The following is an 18,057-nucleotide window of genomic DNA, read 5'->3' as shown; positions in this document are numbered from 1 at the left end:
ATTTGAACTTGATTATTTTATTTGATTTTCATAATTTGGATAGAGTTTCTTTGGTTGTTACACGTTTTTGGATCACTTCACTTAATTACTCATTTGATAGAGTTTATTCAGCTTTATACACTATTCTGAAATCTGCGCAGATCACTTTATTTAGCAATAGGAAATCTCAATAAAAGGGACCCAAGCAGCTAAAGGAACGTGTCCAAAGTCGGCCATACATAGATCAAAATTTGTCCCGTTCAGCAGGAGCCGGTCAAATTTCGATCTATGTATGGGCAATGTGATTGTGTCAAAGTCGGTCTACAGAATAACTTCTGTACAACTGTGCTGTTGGATTATTCACGCTCAATCAGCACTGCAGGCTACAGCCTAAAATGCTGATCGTTTTTTTTGATGGCAGAGACGTCTCTTCACTGTCAGAATACAACAGCTCAGCAGGGAGGATTCCTTCATCCACCTCAAATGTGGGAAGCGGGTACGTTTTTTCATTCAGTCCGCTGGTTGAACAAAAATAACTGACAAATCCATTGGCTGCCTAAGATTGCCAAAATACACTAGTAGTCAAAAACTTTGCGGAAACCCATTACAAAAAAAAAACAAAAACAAAAAAAAAAAAAAACACTACTATAGTAGCTTAGAAAACAGAGTTTTCAAATTGACTCCTTTCCTGAATGCCATTTGTTGCCTGTGCTGTAACAGATTGCATCTCAAATAAGAATCAGCCATGTTCCAACAAAGAATACATCGCTTTAGCGATATTGATTTGTGTGTGCATGTGGGCAGAACAGCCAAATTAAAACTTTTAATTGCTTAAAAGTGGTTGTAAACCCTGTTACACCACTAGTGCCTACAGGTAAGCCTATAATAAGGCTTACCTATAAGTACTGCAAATCTCTCTAAAACCTGCACGGTTTAGGAGAGATTTACCATATACGCTTTGTGCCGTCATTGGCGCACGCGCACGGAAGAAACAGCTCGTTCCTGCAGTTTCTTCAGCAGCGTGCCGTGACTGGCGGCTCCCACACACATGCAAAGGAGTGACGTCATCGTGACTCTGGCCAATCACAGCACCGGAGCCCACAAACCTGGAAATAACTCCGGGAGACATGTTGCGGGTCACAGCGGTGTGCGGGACCGCTGCAGCAGCTTCGATCTAAGGTAAGTATTTCATAGTGAGCTAGTATGCGATGCATACTAGCTCATTATGCCTTTGTCTTACAGGGTTTGTTTTTTTTTATTATTTTCAGGTTTACAACCACTTTAAATTTAATTGTACTGCTTGAATGCTGAATAAAAAATGTAGGTATTGAATAAATCAAGTGAAGATGTTCAATCATACATAGGTTAGCTTTAATTACACTGTGGTTCCTTACAATGGATCAGTGTTTTTTTTAAATAATATTTACTCTGTAGCTTACTAGCTTTAAAGTTTTACTAAAGGTTATTTTTTTTAGATTAAATAACAAACGCGTCATATTCACTTGCTCTTTTTTTGCACAGAACGGCCCTGATCCTCCTCTTCTCGGTTCCCCAGCTGGCGGTCTTGGCTCCTTCTCTTCATATGTCCCAATAGCAAGCCGTTTGCATTGGAGGCACACGGTGTCTGCTCCCTCACGATCTGTGTCCCTATGGAGCCACGCACCATAGATACACACATCTGGGCATAGCCCTGCTCCCCACTTCCTCCTTACCGCATTTGATTCACAGCAAGGACTGCTGTTCGAGTCCTTGTGTGAAGAGGAAGAGAGGGGAGAAGAGATGCAGCTGTGCACAGTGCTGGATTTCTTCCTCTCCTCCCCTTCACACAGGGAAGGGGGGAGGACAGAAAAATATAAAAATGTTTTTGTACCTTAAAGTGGTTGTAAATTCTTACATATACCCAGTGAAGTGAAAAGCCTCAGGTGAGGCTATTCACTTCACTGGGTATATGTAAGAGTTAACAGAGATTTAACAAATCCTCCTACGTAAGTTTTACTCATTTATCTGCAGTCTTCTCTTCATCCATTCAAAAGTGCACAAAAAATACTTCTGCATCTGTGGAGAGCAGAGTGGAGGGGGTGGAGAGCTGATTGGAGGAAAGGGACACATCCACCTCTACAGGAACCAAGGAAGGATACAGAGCTGTGTTCTGAATAGACAAGCTACAGTATGTGCTGAGCTCCCTCCCCAGTCACAAATGTATCTCATGTGCTGGGAAAGCTTCTCATAAGTGACACATGCTAACAGAGGAAGAAAGCACCAGAGAGAAATGACACTTACCCCTCGTCCACATCAGTGATATTTGTCATGCAATCTGACAGTTCCAAATCGCATGACAAATCACGCCCCATTGTCACCAATGGAACCATTCAAATCGACGCAACTCATGACGTAGCGACTTTGAAAAAGGTTCCTACACTATTTGCACTGATAACCCCCCCCCCCTAATTTCATTGCGACTTGCATAGGCTTTTATTGAATGAAGTCGCAAGCGGCAATGAAATCAGAGGTGCAAATCGCCCTGAGGTAGCGAGATTTCAAAACCACACTGGTGTGAACCAAGGCTAAGAGGTTTGTGACGAACGAAGAGGTCAGATCCCTGCCCTTCTCACCAACTCGTGACAAAGGACTGGCCAATCTTACACCACACTGTCACTTATGTAACAATGCCCTTCTAAGCTGCACCCTAAAAATTTTCCAGGTCGCGGGATCACAATCTAGGTGCCAGCAGCCTGAGAGCAATTGTCACTGGGTTAAGTTAATTAAGCAATCGACCCTTTACAATGACCACCACCCCCTTTTTACCAAGGAGGTGGAAACTCACAATCTTAGCAACAACAACTATGATTTGAGACTAAACATATAAACACACACAGTCACTACAGACAGGCATGTTCAGAGATTTATACTACGGTAGCGCTCTTCAAGAGACAGGGATTCTTTTTCTTTAAAAAAAAAAAAAAATAGATAGATAGAGATATATCTATCTATCTATCTATCTATCTGTTTATTGAAGTACCTATTGTTTGCAGACTGCTAAAGGTGCATATTATTGTCCAGTGTGTAATTTGCTTTGCTACGACTAAGGCTTCTGCCGAAACCCATCAGCGGTATTGTTTTATTGTCAATCCGATGTACCAATAAATTATACTTCAAGGACTTCAGTGTTGCCAGGTCCTTTCTAGTTTGTGACTTATAATGTGATGGGACGCATGGAGCTCAGGCACCTGTGAGTGGATCTGGTGTATGGATTGGGTTGTCCCTGCAGATAGCACTGTTACTGGTCTACCTTCCTATGCAGGTTTCGGATGTCTGCTTTACCATAGGAGGAGTGCAGAAGCCTAATACACTCTGTTACCTCCTAGCCTAGGGCTGTTTGGGTTCAAAAGGCTACCCAATAAATGATGAAGGTAAATTTGACTATTCGGGCTGTGCTATTAGTATTTCATGAGTTATCATATACTAAAGTTTTAAAGTCTTGGCTGCTAACCAGTCTATCAGGGATGTGGATTGCTATGGAATTTACGATGGGGGGGGGGGGGGGGGGGGCTGCAGATATTTGATAAAACTCCAGTCCAGTCACTCAAGACAGACATTTTTAATAGGGTTTTCCAGACTGGAGTGTGGATTCGCCTAATAGGTATGAGAGGCCTTGTTTCTGTCCTAGTCTGATCAGAAGGTTCTGGCATCAGTTAACAGTTTGTGTATTGAATAAACTGAAGGAAGGAGGGAGGAAAGGTCACTGTGCTATGCTTTATGACAAAACGTAAGAAGGGTTGAAATTTAAGCGCCATGCCACTGCCAAGAGGTCCAGATACAACTTTATTCCACTAAAGGTCAGGAGTACAGATCAAGAAATAGCCAACGTGTTATTATTCTAATAGGCCTGTGCTTTCAACTCACACTGGAATGAATATCATTGTGGGTCCAGTTCACTACTGGTTTGTTCACTTTGCTGCCAGTCAAGCCCTGGTGAAGGGGGCACATAGACCCGCGAAATGCATAGGCTATTTCTTGATATGTACTCCTGACCTTTAATGGAATAAAGTTTTATCTGGATCTCTTAGTAGTAGCATGGCGCTTAAATTTCAACCCTTCTTACATTACACTACAAGCCAAGGAGACTGGAGAAGCCGCCTACCCAGGACCCAGATCATTTGCACCAACATGAACACCTTAACCACTTCAATACAGGGCACTTATAGACCTTCCTGCCCAGACCAATTTTCAGCTGATTATGTGGTAAAGAGTCTTCATCAGAGACTCTTTACCTAGATTGGCGTTGCGGTGTGTCAACAACAATCGCTGCAATGCGCGCCCCCGGGTCGCGCAGCAGCTTAATATCCTGAGGACGTCATGTGACGTCCAGTCAGGGTGTGGAAACCACTTTGCCGCCGTCATTCTGCTATATGGCGGGCGGCAAGTGGTTAAGATAACAAGAACAGTAAAATAAATCTACGGGTCCAGCGCTACCTTTCCACTTTCCTCAACCATTCATATGACAAAATGGCATAGGAGACTTGACGTAAACAAAATGGTTGCTAAAAGGGAATACTGCTTTGGCACTAGAACCCCAATTGCAAAAAAAGATGGGATGCGGTTAAAAAAAAAACAAAAAAAAAAAAACACACACACACACACACACACACACACACACACACACACACCAGAATGCAATTATTGGAAAATTATTTGGACAGGCCAATGTCTACCACAGAGTAGCATCTCCTCTTCTTTTAACAATATTCTGTAAACATCTGGGAAATGAGGGGACTAACTGTTGGGGTTTTGTGAGAAGAATGTTGTTCCGTTCTTGCCCGATATAGGATCCTAACTGCTCAACAGTTCTGGGTCTTCTTTGTTGTATTACTAGTTTCAAGATGCACCAAATATTTTCAATTGGTGAAAGGTCTGGACTGCAGGTAAGCACCCGGACTCTTCAACTACAAAGGCAAAGGCATTCTGTTGTCATAGAAGCAGAATGCGGTTTAGCATTGTCCTGCTGAAATATTCAAGGTCTTCCCTGGAAAAAAAACGTCTGGATGAGAGCATATGCTGCTCTAAAACCTGTATTTATCTTTCAGCACTGATGGTGCTTTTCCAGATGTGCAAGCTGCCCATTCCATATGAACTAATGAACCTCCATACCATCAGAGATGCAGGCTTTTCAAAATGAGTGCCGATAAACTGGAAAGTCCCACGCCTCTTTAGTCCGGAGCACGTAATGTGTGTGGTTGCCAAAAGAATGTCAAATTTTGATTTGTCCGACCACAGAAAACAGTTTTACACTTTGCAACAGGCCTTTTAATATTACCTTTGACTCAGAGAAGATAGCAGCGTTTTTGGATCATGCTCAGATATGGCTTCTTCTTTGCATGATAGAGCTTTACCTTGCATTTTTGGCTGGCATGGTGAACTGTAGGGCTGCAACTAACGATTATTTTCATAATCGATTAGTTGGCCGATTATTGTTTCGATTAATCGGATAATAACCTTAAAAAAAGTGTGGTGCATAATTTAATATGTAAAGTTTAAAAAAGGCAATTTATTCTTAAATATCTCTATGGTAAATATAAATAACCAACTATATGGTTAGGGAGCAAAATCTCTAATCCACACTGAGAATAACAGACAGAACAGATATACGGTATATACTATTGGAGGTTGAATCTGGTAAATATCATAAGACTCCGATCACGTTTTTTATTTAGACCCCTTTCACACTGGGGCGCATGCAATGTGCCCTGCCCCCTGTAATGTGCCCTGTTCCCATGTGCCCTGCCCTCATGTAATATTCCCTGCCTCCTTGAAATGTGCCCTGCTCCCACATAATGTGGCTTGCCTCCATGTAAAAGTTTACTTTAAATGTAATTGTAATGCCTTCTATTACCTCCAGTCTATCATCCTCCACCTTCTCTGTGTTCAGATGCTGACCTTCCCTGCACAGTCTTTAAAGTAATTATTTTTTTAAAACAACAAACATGTGATACTTATATGCTCTGTGTAATGGTTTTGCACAGAGCAGTCCTGATTCTTCTCCCCGCCAATGCTTCTTGCTCCTCCTGTCTTCAGAGTGCCCCAATAGCAAGCTGCAAATTATAGTATAGCGTGCCCCTATAGCAAGGTAAAAAAAACTTCTGCCTGTAGAGCCACTCCCTTCCTGCCCAGGACTACATGTCCCATGAGGCATTGCTCCTCACACATTCACAAGTTCTCAGGCACTTACTTACATGTATGGATGGTGTACTGAGCAGTATGTGTGCTACACTGTATTTCCTGATATGTAAACAAATATTGCATTCTATATGCAAGCCACCTAATCGGCTGGCCGATTAATCAATTATGAAAATAGTTGACAACTATTTTCATAATCGATTCGTTGTTTCAGCCCTAGCGAACTGTGTTCAGACAGTGGTTTTTGGAATTATTCCTGAGCCCATGCAGTGATGTCGATCACAGAATCAAGCCTGCTTTTAATGCAGTGCTGTCTGAGGGCCCAAAGATAACAGGCATCCAATTTTGCGTTTTAGACTTGTCCGTTCTTGCACACAGAGATTTCTCCAAATCGTTTGAGGACATTATGTACTGTAGATTAGGATATATTTAAAGTCTTTGCAATTTTACATTAAGGGAGCTCTATTCTGAAATTATTCAACAATTTTTAGATGCAGCTTTTCACAGATTGTGAACCTCTGCCCATCTTTACTTCAGAGATACTCTGACTCTCCAAGATGCTCTTTTTATACCCAATCATGTTACTGACTTGTTCTCAGTTAACCTAGTTGCAAAATGTTCTTCCAGGTCTTGTTAGTACCACTTATTTTGCCAGCTTTTTTTGCGGTCACAACTTTAGGTTTAGACATGTTGCTGCCATCAATTTAAAAATTACCTTTTTTTTTTTCTTAAAATGGTTTAAGTTTCAGTTTAAATATTTGATAATATGTTTTCTATTGTGAATAGAATATGGATTTATGAGATTTGCCAATAATTGCATTGTGTTTTTATGTAGATTTTACACTTTTTTGGGCTTGGAGCTGCATAGGGAGAGCTAAGAAGCAGACATCTGCTTTCAGATTTAAGTGGAAAATTTCTTTTAAAAGGTAATCTGTACCAAAGCATTATGGATCATTATGGAGGCTACCACTGCTCACTTTTCCTTCTGAATATTCTAGATGCCTGGCTGTGAAGCCAATTCACAGGTTTTAATATTTTGTCAGTCACAAACCTGAAGTATGCAGATCAGGAATTCTGACCTTCGGTCATTTTCAGGAGGTCAGCACTAGCAGCCTGTTTCTCCTCATAAAGTTCCTTTAAAAGTAATTGTTGGCATAATTAACTAGGGGGTTTACTTTAAAGTGATAGTATATTTGTCCAGCACTGGAAATAGCTTAATAATAGTCATTTTTACCCCATTTGCATAGAATGAATGTACACGCACTCACACTAAAACTTTAAAAAAAAAAAAAAAAACAATAGGTAATATTAACATTAATGTACAAAAACAATAACTTTGGGGGAGCCACATGTAAAAAATATCTGAATACAAAATAGTGAACACGAAGTGAAACATATCTATGTTGCGCTACCCCTTTAAAAATGCAAACTTGTGGCAATGCTGTTGCTTGTTTTCCTTTTGTCAGTATCATCGTTTTTAACCAATAAATTTGACATTTAAAAATGGGATTAACACGATGTGCCCCATCTCTTTTATTCTTTGTCCCATTTATGACACTTCTGCTTTTTTTTGGCAGGATTTACAAGATAATGCATATGCTATCATGACCTCTCTATATGGAGGGCCTGGATTTATATTGGTGTTGGATCACTAGAGTTGTTTCAAGAACACCTACTGGAGTTGTACCTTTTGCGTTGCGATTGGCACTTTACTATTGAAGAAAGTCACTTCTTGGTTATTTGCGGTTTGCACTTTTAAAGTGGTGGTGTTTACATTCATTGGGCAAACTGCAAAGCAAATTTTTTTTTTTTTTTTTTATATAAATACACCCCGAACTGTCCTTACTTCAGCAAAGTACATTTTGGCTTGTTGCTATGGAGTATTGCAGTTTTCCCCTAGCTGGCCGCTTCTTGCACTGTGCACTAAATAAAAAACTTGAGGTTTATATTTATAACAGTTTTACCTCTTCCTCAATTGCAAAGAGTTTCACAATATTCTTGTGGTTAAGCTTTTTCAAAACTTCAAACTCCCTTGTTTGAACATCCGCAGGACGAAGGAAGCTCAAGTTATTAAACACCTTGACAGCATATAAATCCCCTGTTTTCTAAAAAATAAAAAGTAAAAGTAAATATATATGTTAGTGATATCCAGCATAAATACTTTTAGAATATATAAAAGAACATAGTCATTTAGACCTGGTTCACACTAGTGTGATTTTTCAGATACAATTACAGTCACAAAGAATCACATGGAAATCACATTGTTTTCAACGGTGCTTGTTCACATCAATGCAGCTCCACGCAGCGCGATTTTGGAAAAGGTTCCTATACTAACTTTGAAACAAGAACAGTGCAATTTTGGCTCCACAGAATATGCAAACCACATCTAAAAACACAAAAAGTCGCACTACATAAATCGCACTAAAAATCCTATCAAATCACAGCCGCAGTAGCGTGAATCTAGCCTGAAGCATACATTGAGCCATTAACTGCAGTTAGGGATGGATGTGTGCTCGTCTTTGTTCAGAGGCAAACATTCATCCCTAAGCACAGGTAGTTGCTCCACCCTTACAGCTTTGGACAGTGACAGACAGTATCAGCCTGTCATTGATTTGTAAAGCCTTCCGGTTTGTGGCTAATCGGGAACACGTGACCATACTTGCCATAAAAACAGCAGAAAGAGGGCGCCTGGGTCAGTGTGATAGTAAAAGCAAGTAACACTTTATTCACATACACTTAGTGCCGGTTCACACAGGGGCGGCACGACTGGCAGGTCGCCTCACCAAGGCGACCTGCACACGACTTTAGCGGCGACTTGCAAAACGACTTCTGTATAGAAGTCAATGCAAGTCGCCTGAAGTCGCCCCAAAAATACTACAGGAACCTTTTACTAAGTCGGAGCGACTTGCGTCGCTCCTATTAGAACGGTTCCGTAGTACAGAACGGGAGGCGACTTGTCAGGTGGCTAGGTCGCCTGACAAGTCGCCCCTGTGTGAACCGGCACTTACATAAAAGTTCCATGCAAGCTGCACACAGGGTGGATGTGGATCACCAATCAAGCAGTCAGCCATAACAAGGAATGATAAGACCACTGTGGGGATAAGCTCAGACCTGCCATATTGCTTTTACTATCACACTGACCCAGGTGCCCTCTTTCTGCTGTTTTTGTTTGTCTGAGGGAACTCCCATATCCTGCTGAGGAGCGGCCGGTGACTGTGTGCAATCCCCATCAACCTGTGGACTTCTCCTTGATATCCCTTACTACTATGGACTGTATGGGCAAATTCTTATTAATTTTGTTGTACCCCCTACCCACCACCCGTTATTGATCCCTTATGGTCCACCCTATAGCTGCCAGTGAGCGCTGACTCACACACTACCTGACAGTTCTGTGCGATATATTGCTTGTATACTTGCTATAAAGATACTTTAGGTGGTGTAAAGCCCTAATCGGCCATGTGTATTAGCCCTAAAAAGCTATATCAGGTTTTTATTGTGAAAAGTCATCATACTATACTGCACAGAATTCTTGTGGACCCCTGTAAGGGTGAGTGCATAGGTAAATGGTGGTGCCATATGAATCCAAATATACTGTAAAAAAAGCCAGCACTCCAAACTGAGCATCCAGGAATAGAAGGTTTACTAAAGCCTGAGTTTAGGAAAATAAACCACATGGCCCCCTTGATCAAGGTGACAAGCAGGGACAATAGGAACAGGGTTTCTATTTTCGGATATGGAATTTAAGCCAATAGGATTTTCAGATGGTATTCATGTGAAAAGTTTGCACCATCTGCACCACCTTGGACAAAGAGTCAGAGAAGTGCTTCCGATACCAGCCCTAGCAAATGCATCTTTTCCGTGATTATCGGAGGACTGCCCACCTGTTGCTCATGATACAAAGACTATATGCCCCTATAACAAAGCTCACCACTATTAGTTAAAGCCAAACTTCAGATTCCATTTTCACCATGCACTTAAATCCAGAATTCCAGTTGGTTACATGAGAAGAAGGTTCCTATTCATCTTCTCAAGCATTGGCATTGTGCCATAGAGCTGTGCTCAAATTCGATAGCATTTTACAATAGCATTCTATTTTGAGCCCAGGCTGCATGATGATGCTAGCCCATGGGGTTTGTCACTGACCTCACAGGTGGGATTTGGATAACGCTGGGCATCCTTCAACCCGTAAGGGGATTGAAGCTTTTTGACAGAGAGGAGTGCCTGAGGGACAGTGCATGGCAGAATATTGAAATGGAAGTTGCATTTTTCCCCCCTTTCCACAGGCGTGAGGGACCGGATTATTTGACTTCTAGAAGCTTCAGCTCGGCTTAAACAAATGATCAGGCAAGTACTATTCACATTTGTTGTAAGCATTTGTATGCATGTTAGGTAAATTATATGAGATGCCAGGTTCCTCTGTTATTCACTGGCCTTATATGTAGTCACAGACATATAAAAAGTACATAATACTACATGGCCAAGTCTGTTATGCAAAGACTACTCTTTTACATTATATGTTACAGAAATGTTGCTAGAGACACATGAGGCTTGCATTGGCTTTATGCATCTCTGTGGCCAGCGACTTCATTTTTCCTGTAAGCAACAGGTCCACCACTCAGCCTCCATCAGTGTGTACCAACTGGCTATAATGATTGTAGCTTTGGCAAGAAGAGGAGCCATTACCACTCTGAAGGAAAGCTAATGGTGATCTTCCTGTACTAGTGCTTTTGCCTTTAATAAAATTGAAATAACATTCCCCAATATTTAGGCCCAATTCACACCTCAGCGTTTTGAAGCTTGAAGCCTCAAGCTCCAAAATGCATGAGGAGAAAAAAAAAAGTTCTGAAGCTTTTTTTTGTAGCTCAATTCGGGCAGATTTGGGCGTTTTTCTGCTTTTTACATTGCTGACCTTTTGACCTGCACAAAGTCACGGTAAAAATTGTGCGGTAAAAATTTCTGCCTGAAAACGATACGCTCAGGTGTGAATGCAGCCTTTTCCAATGGGACACAAACATTGGTGTGGTGTGATCGAGGAAGGTAAAAAAAATAAATAAATAAATTAATAATAATAATAATAATAATAATAATAATAATAATAATAATAATAATAATAATAATCTCCTCTTCTGGTTACCTCTCACTAGAAAAAGGAAGGAGGCACATTTGTGCATACATACCAAATTACTTCCTGCACACCTAAAGTACACAATCACATATGAAAGAAGGGAAGGGGGGGGAGGGTGAGGCCTGCAAGCACATTCATTGTAAGTGGCAATTCTGCCAACATAGTTTACCTTATTGCGTCCTCGAAACACATTGGCAGTTGCTCCTTGTCCCAGAATGTCAGAAAGCAGCCAAAGATAATTTGCAGTGCTCTGCATCTTGCTTGGTCTTTAAGACCTTTAATTTCCTGAGAACAGATTAACATTAGAATTAGTTACAATTGGATAATGACATTTTATTTAGTAAGTGTTAACAAGCTGCAGGAAAAACGACAGCATTCTCTTGACCTGGAGTAACCGGGAAGCCTATGCATCATAAACCTATAGTCTATAGGTTTAGTGAGATAGGAGTGCTCTGTCAACAACAACCACAGTGACATTTTTTCTAAACAAGGAAAAACCTAAAGATATATACTTTTAAGGCAGGGCTCGACAAACCCCAGTTTGGCATGGCGACAAGCAGTTTCATCCTGGCATCTGGGCTGACGCTCGAAATTTGTCAAGCCCTTTTTTAAGAAGAAACAAGGAGCCTGCATTTGCTATCCCTCTTTTTTGAAAATGCAAGTTCTTTGGCTGTCAAGCCGATCATCATTAATACTTAGGGTCACTGACATGCAACAAAGTATGCAGATGAGGCCTTAGGGCTCTTTCACACTTTAAAGCAGCCCTGGCCACTCCTCTGAAAAGTGATCCACGGTGGATTTACTCTTTTTGCCACTGAAGGAGTTCATCAAGCATCATCCCAACCTCCAGGGCCGAGACTAGGGCTGCAACTAACGATTATTTTCATTATCGATTAGTTGGCCGATTATTGTTTCGATTAATCGATTAATCAGTTAATAACCTTAAAAAAAAGTGTAGTGTATAATTTAGTTAATATGTAAAGTTTAAAAAAAGGCAATTTATTCCTAAATATCTTTATACGCAGGGGTAAATATAAATAACCAACTGTTTGGTTAGGGACTAAAATCTTTAATCCTCCCTGAGAATAACAGACAGAATAGATATACTCTATTAGAGGTTGAATTGGTAAATATCATCAGACTCAGATCAAATTTTTTTATTTAAAGAAAAAAAAATTCTAGACTGTTTTGCAGATTTTCAAACAGAACTGTAATATTACATGCTTTTCTGCAGCTTCTCCATTGAAGTATATTGAACCAAAAAGCACCCTTTCCAAATACACAGCAGCTGAAAAAAGCATAGATGTGAACATTAAATGAACTGTAGTGCATTTCTGCAAAAAGCACCAAAAAAACACATGGGTGAGAACCAGGCCTAAGACATTTAATAACATAATGGAGTTAAAAAAAACAAAAACAAATTAGCCCTTCGTTTTTTTACTGTGCAACAGTGAAAGTAATATTTACAGTAGAGATTGTTTGCTCTTTTTGTACTATATAGGGCTAATTTTTAGCTTTTTTAACCCCATTATGTTACTGGCCGATTAATCGATTATGAAAATAGTAATCGATTAATTTCATAATCGATTAGTTGTCGATTAATCGATTAGTTGTTTCGGCCCTAGCCGAGACCATCCCAGCATCCGAGGCTGAGACTCGATATGCTATCCCAAATCCATCATGCCTAAAGCTGGGTACACAGTTATTTTTTTTTTTGGTTCAAACTGCGGATTGAAAAAAAAAAAACACCACAACCTGACAGATCCCTGCATCAACATAAGGAAAGGACATCTCCATCAACTGGGCACAGACAGAAAAAAAACAAAAAAAAAGGAAGAGGATTGACCAATTTTAACCCTTCCACATTTTATTGAGGTAAGGATTTCAGCGGAGCACCTAGAGGGAGTCAACTGCATTGTGGCAGCCTACATATTTTATTTTGTACTCCACTAGGTCTGCCTTTTCTTTCTAGCAATGAGTGCGCTATTAGGCAGGAGTGCACAGAGGAGGTTGTAGATTGGCTAACCAACCAATCTTTGCTCACATTCTCCCCACCAGGCACAGAGAAGCAGATTTTCCCCAGCAGCTACAAATGTGCCATTTTTTCCTCTTCCTCTACAAGTACTGCTGCCTTTGCCCTGCAAACTAGTATGGAGGAGTCAGCTGGATTATTTCAGCACAGCATTAGTAACCTGAAGCAGGAGGATGTGCAAGAATTGTTGTTATTGGATGCTGAGGAAGAGAGCACCAGAAACACATACGAAGGTGCTAACAAGGAGGCAGAAACAACTGCCAGCTTACTGCCAAGTGTTCTCCAATGATGAGGAGGGTGAGGATGAAGAAGTGGCAGACAATACCTTAGAACTGCACGATTCTGGAGAAAATGAGAATCATGAATTTTGCTTAGAATAAAGATCAAGATTCTCGGCATAACATCATATTTCACATTATGCAATAAATTGGGCTAACTTTATTGCTTAGGTTTTTTGTTTTTTTTTTGAAAAATTGTGTTTGAAAGACCGCTACGCAAATACAGTGCGACATAAAATATTGCATCGACCGTCATTTTATTCTTTAGAGTCTCTGCTAAAAATAAATATATATATATATATATATATATATATATATATATATATATATATATATATATATAATGTTTGGGGGTCCTCAGTAATTTTCTAGCAGAAAATACGGATTTTAACTTGTAAGCAGCAAGTGAACAGATAATTGGTCGTGGAGGACACAGCCAGCTGTTAGCACCAATCCCCGTGTGAGTATAAGGACAAAAAGAATTGAGGGTGGGGCTTTTTGAGGGCGCAAAATACAGTCACATGTATTCAGTAAAAAATATTTTATTTTTGTTTTAAAAGGTAAAACAAAAAATACATAAAACCAAAGGACACAGGCATGTACAGTGCAGATGACAAGATGTTTATGCAAGACAACCAGACTACACTCGACATGTTTCGCCCATAGTTCGGGCTTCTTCGGGGGGGAGGGGGGGGGGTGGCTGTGGCTTGTAAGCAGCAAGTGTCAGAAAAATGTTTAGTCTTTAAGTGGTTAAACTGACCTCATTTACAGACCAAAGTTCATCCCTTTGATCTAAAAGAACTAAATGTTACAATGTTTCCTTTTATCTCCCAGCGCTGAGCAATGTTGATAAACATTTGAGGATGGATGTTTTTTTTGACAGCTGTGAGAGAGCAGAGAATGGCTCTGCACTTGTTACATGAATGAATCGTGGAAATGCCAGATTAAGACCATGAGGGGGGGTTAAATTGAGATTGAAATTTTTTAACGATTAATCAGGCAGCTCTACCATAACTGTATGCTAGAGGTTGTAGAGGAGTAAAGTTAGGGAGAGGCAGTGCAGGAAGATTTTATCCAGGGGAAAGGGGAGCTTGCAGAGGAGTAGAAGAAGCGTTCAATTCCACTAGATGGTACTCCTCCATGGATGCAGGCCACTGCTATCCCCAGGGCTAATCCTCATAGCTCAGCAGTCTGGGCCTTTTACACATCTGCTGTGGATAGTACCGTTTGGTTTTCAGTCTCTGCCTGTAGTGTATAAGCAAGGTAAATCTACCAGTCATTTGGGTACCGCATGCACGAAGAGAGATATGATTCTTCACCACAAAGCTCTGTGGAAACAGCACATCAATGATACTGATCAGCAGAAAAAGGCCCCCAATCTTCCTTGTTCCTCACTTTTCATCTCTTAACAAGATTCTCCATCTGCATTCACTGTGGTCTCAAGTGATAAGGTAGGAGATGGGGATTTCGAGGCCTGAGTTTGACTTAAAACTGCTGCCAGTTATTACATATATTCCTTACGGACACAGCTGCTAACAAAAGTGGTGATATTTTTGCTGTTTCGCACAGTTCCCTGAAACAAGATGATCTTTCTCTTACACAAGTGCTGTTCTGTAGGGAAGATATTTATATTTTAATATTTCAGGAAGGCTTGGAGAGATCCTTCATTCTGAACACTGCAGCTGCCTATGCAGCCTTATTTTATAGAGAGTGTCCTCTAAGCTCTGCATCACCCTTTTGTATACTTTTGGCTTAGTAAAAGTGTATACATGTGTGTATAGGTTTTTATTTTATTTTTTTCCGGTGAAATAATGCACTCCAATTTTAATTTCTAGAATAAAACCTGTCTGATCTTTCCCTGTGAAACTGCTGCCAAATAAAAGTGTTTACACAGTGTGCATGGGTCTGTACAATATTGCAGACTTTTCTCTGAAGTAATACACTCCCACTTTGATTTCCTGATTAAAAAATGCCTGGTTTTTCCCCTCTGAAAATGAGGCCTACTAAAGCTGCTTATACAGTGTGCATCAAGTAAATTGTAAAATAGTTCCGTTTTCTGTGAAAGGCGGATATAAAAAAAAATAAAAAAAAAAAAAAAAAAAAAAATCAGATTTAAAATCTGATTTTATGATTTTTATCAAATTTATTTTAATAAAATGCTTTTGGAATAAAAATCTATCTAAAGATAGTTTTCTATTCAAGATACATTAATAATTTAGTTTATTCAGCATGAAATGAAGCTTAGTTATGTAGCATATGTAGCAAATGTATATTCAGCAATATTTACATTTTTGGTAAACTCATTCAATGAAGCCAAGCTCTGCAAGGTGCAATAACATGCACTGCATTAATGCATTCACACAATTTCACAGTAATCATGAGATAAAACAAAGTTCAGGAATATTCCTTTATCTCATTGTTTTGAAAATCTATGTACACTACAAACTGTATGACTGATCGGTTCCGATATCGGTTTTACTGACCTGACAGCTTATTATTCTTTACTCTAAAGGGTTATAAACCCTTCACTTTAGCTCATAACAGGCAGCTAATCGCTGCCTGTGAAATTTCACTCTTTCTGTTCCCTTAGAAACCATCCTGCAATCTGTAGTGACGTCAGCCACGCTTGCGCATGCCATAGATTCTTCAACGGCACACTATGTGTGCCGTTTCACTATCCTCTGCATGCCATTGACTTTCATTGAAAACGCCAGAGAGAAAGAAGCCTCGCGATGCTGTGCTCTCATCCTCTCCTTCCTGGTTCTCCCCCTTGTGAATGTATAAGACGTCGCACAGGGGGAGTGAACCAGAGCAGCACAGAGATGGCTGCTCTGGTTCAATGGCTTCGCTCGGTTGCCGTAGTAACAGCAATCGAGATAGAGGCTTGGTTTAGACTTGGACAGGAGAACAAAGTAAGGGTGGAAATGACGTCCACAAAAGATTCATTAAACAGTAGTAACGATGGCGCGGCCCATACCCGGAAGAAATTAAATTTTAAAAAGTGAAATAAGGTATTTTACAACCTCGTTTTTGTCATAAAATGTGTATGGCTTACCAATACTTTCCAGGATCATTATATTAAAAAAAAAAAAAACGTACAGGGTTTACGTCCTCTTTACAGATTCTAGGGTCTATTATTTGCCGGCTCAGGCGCAACATATCGCCCGGGCTATGCCTGAGGATCCGGAAATGGAGGATGGAAACGTACACTCTGAACCCATTAGGGCCCTAATGTGCTATGTTACTGGTCTCGACAATGTACCCACGGGTATGGAGGCCCTGGCATATTTCCCACATACGTCCTGATACAAAAAGTATGCAACAAACTTAGACAGTTACAAGTAGGGATGCACCGAAATTTCAGCCGCCGAAACATATTGGCTAAAATTTGCCGAAAGAGAAAAACGGCCAATAATGGACCTGAAAATGGGGCGAGGCCTGGGCGGGGGGCCTTGTCCGGGGGACTTTGATAGACAGATCACCCGTCCCAGGATTGGACGGGTGATCTGTCTATCAAAGTGCCCGGGCAAAGAGGAGGGGCTGTATGTGACGGCGCGCAGCGGGGAACACACAGCTATTGAAATGAAAGCTGCGATGTTCCCGGCGCTCATATCAGCAAGGTGGCGGCTCTCCTCTCTCTTCCCCTGCACAGGCAGGCTGCAATGGGGACGCAGGCTACAATGGGGACACTGGCTGGCTGCATCTGACGGGCACTGGTGAGGCTGTATTGATCTCCTGTACCATGTCCCCAGTCTCTGACCATCTCCTGTACCATGTCCCCAGTCTCTGACCATCTCCTGTACCATGTCCCCAGTCTCTGACCATTTTTTTTTAAAATATGGTTCGGTCATTTTCGGTATCGGTTTTTGGCCTAGTGTATTTTTCATTTTTGGTAGCGGTTTAGGCACCAAAAAAACCCAGTCGGTGCACCCCTAGTTACAAGAAGTAGAGGGCTTTATCGTGTACAGCCCGATATGGGCTAATGGATACTATGAGGAGCGGCTGTCGTTGGATTGTGGCGCGCGATGGAGAAGACACGGGGTCATGCACATGCAACATATTTGCCGCAGGAAAACCGATTCCCTTTCCAGAGCTGAGGGAGCAATTTCACCTCCCGCAATCAATGCTCTTCTATTATATTCAGCTGCAACATGCAGTGAAGGCGCAGGCTGGGGGGGGATCTCGTGGGCCCTCTCACCGACCCCGATATTCCGATATATGGCTGAGGTGTCCCAGTTTAAGGGCTTCATTTCTAGAACTTATTCCAGGATTCTCAATATTTACCTAGAAGGAAGGATTTCCCCTGGGGGCGTCGAGTAAATGGGAAAAGGATGTGGGAACATTTGAGGACGAACAATGGGAGGAGGCAATCCAGGCAGTACAACTTTGCTCCCTAAATGTGGCCCAACGGTTATCCCAGCTATACATCATATTGAGAGTACACTATACACCTGACAGATTGTTCAGGA

At 41.0% G+C, this 18,057-nt stretch overlaps 1 protein-coding gene across 3 annotated transcripts in view; it reads right to left on the bottom strand.

Annotated features, from left to right (window-relative positions):
- TBK1 (TANK binding kinase 1) overlaps nucleotides 1-18,057 on the bottom strand; it is a 121,224-nt gene that overhangs the window by 95,135 nt on the left and 8,032 nt on the right. For all 3 annotated transcript variants that reach the window (XM_073620111.1, XM_073620114.1, XM_073620112.1), the window contains exons 2-3: nucleotides 11,448-11,563; nucleotides 8,118-8,258 (exon numbers count right to left, since the gene is read on the bottom strand). In XM_073620111.1, coding sequence (XP_073476212.1) covers nucleotides 8,118-8,258; nucleotides 11,448-11,534 — 228 coding nt within the window. In that variant the 5' untranslated portion in view covers nucleotides 11,535-11,563. The remainder of the gene's footprint in view (nucleotides 1-8,117; nucleotides 8,259-11,447; nucleotides 11,564-18,057) is intronic.

The sequence above is a fragment of the Aquarana catesbeiana genome, linkage group LG03 (assembly GCF_042186555.1).
Source record: "Aquarana catesbeiana isolate 2022-GZ linkage group LG03, ASM4218655v1, whole genome shotgun sequence".
NCBI classification, from domain to species: domain Eukaryota; kingdom Metazoa; phylum Chordata; class Amphibia; order Anura; family Ranidae; genus Aquarana; species Aquarana catesbeiana.
This window is presented reverse-complemented; position numbering and strand designations above follow the sequence as displayed.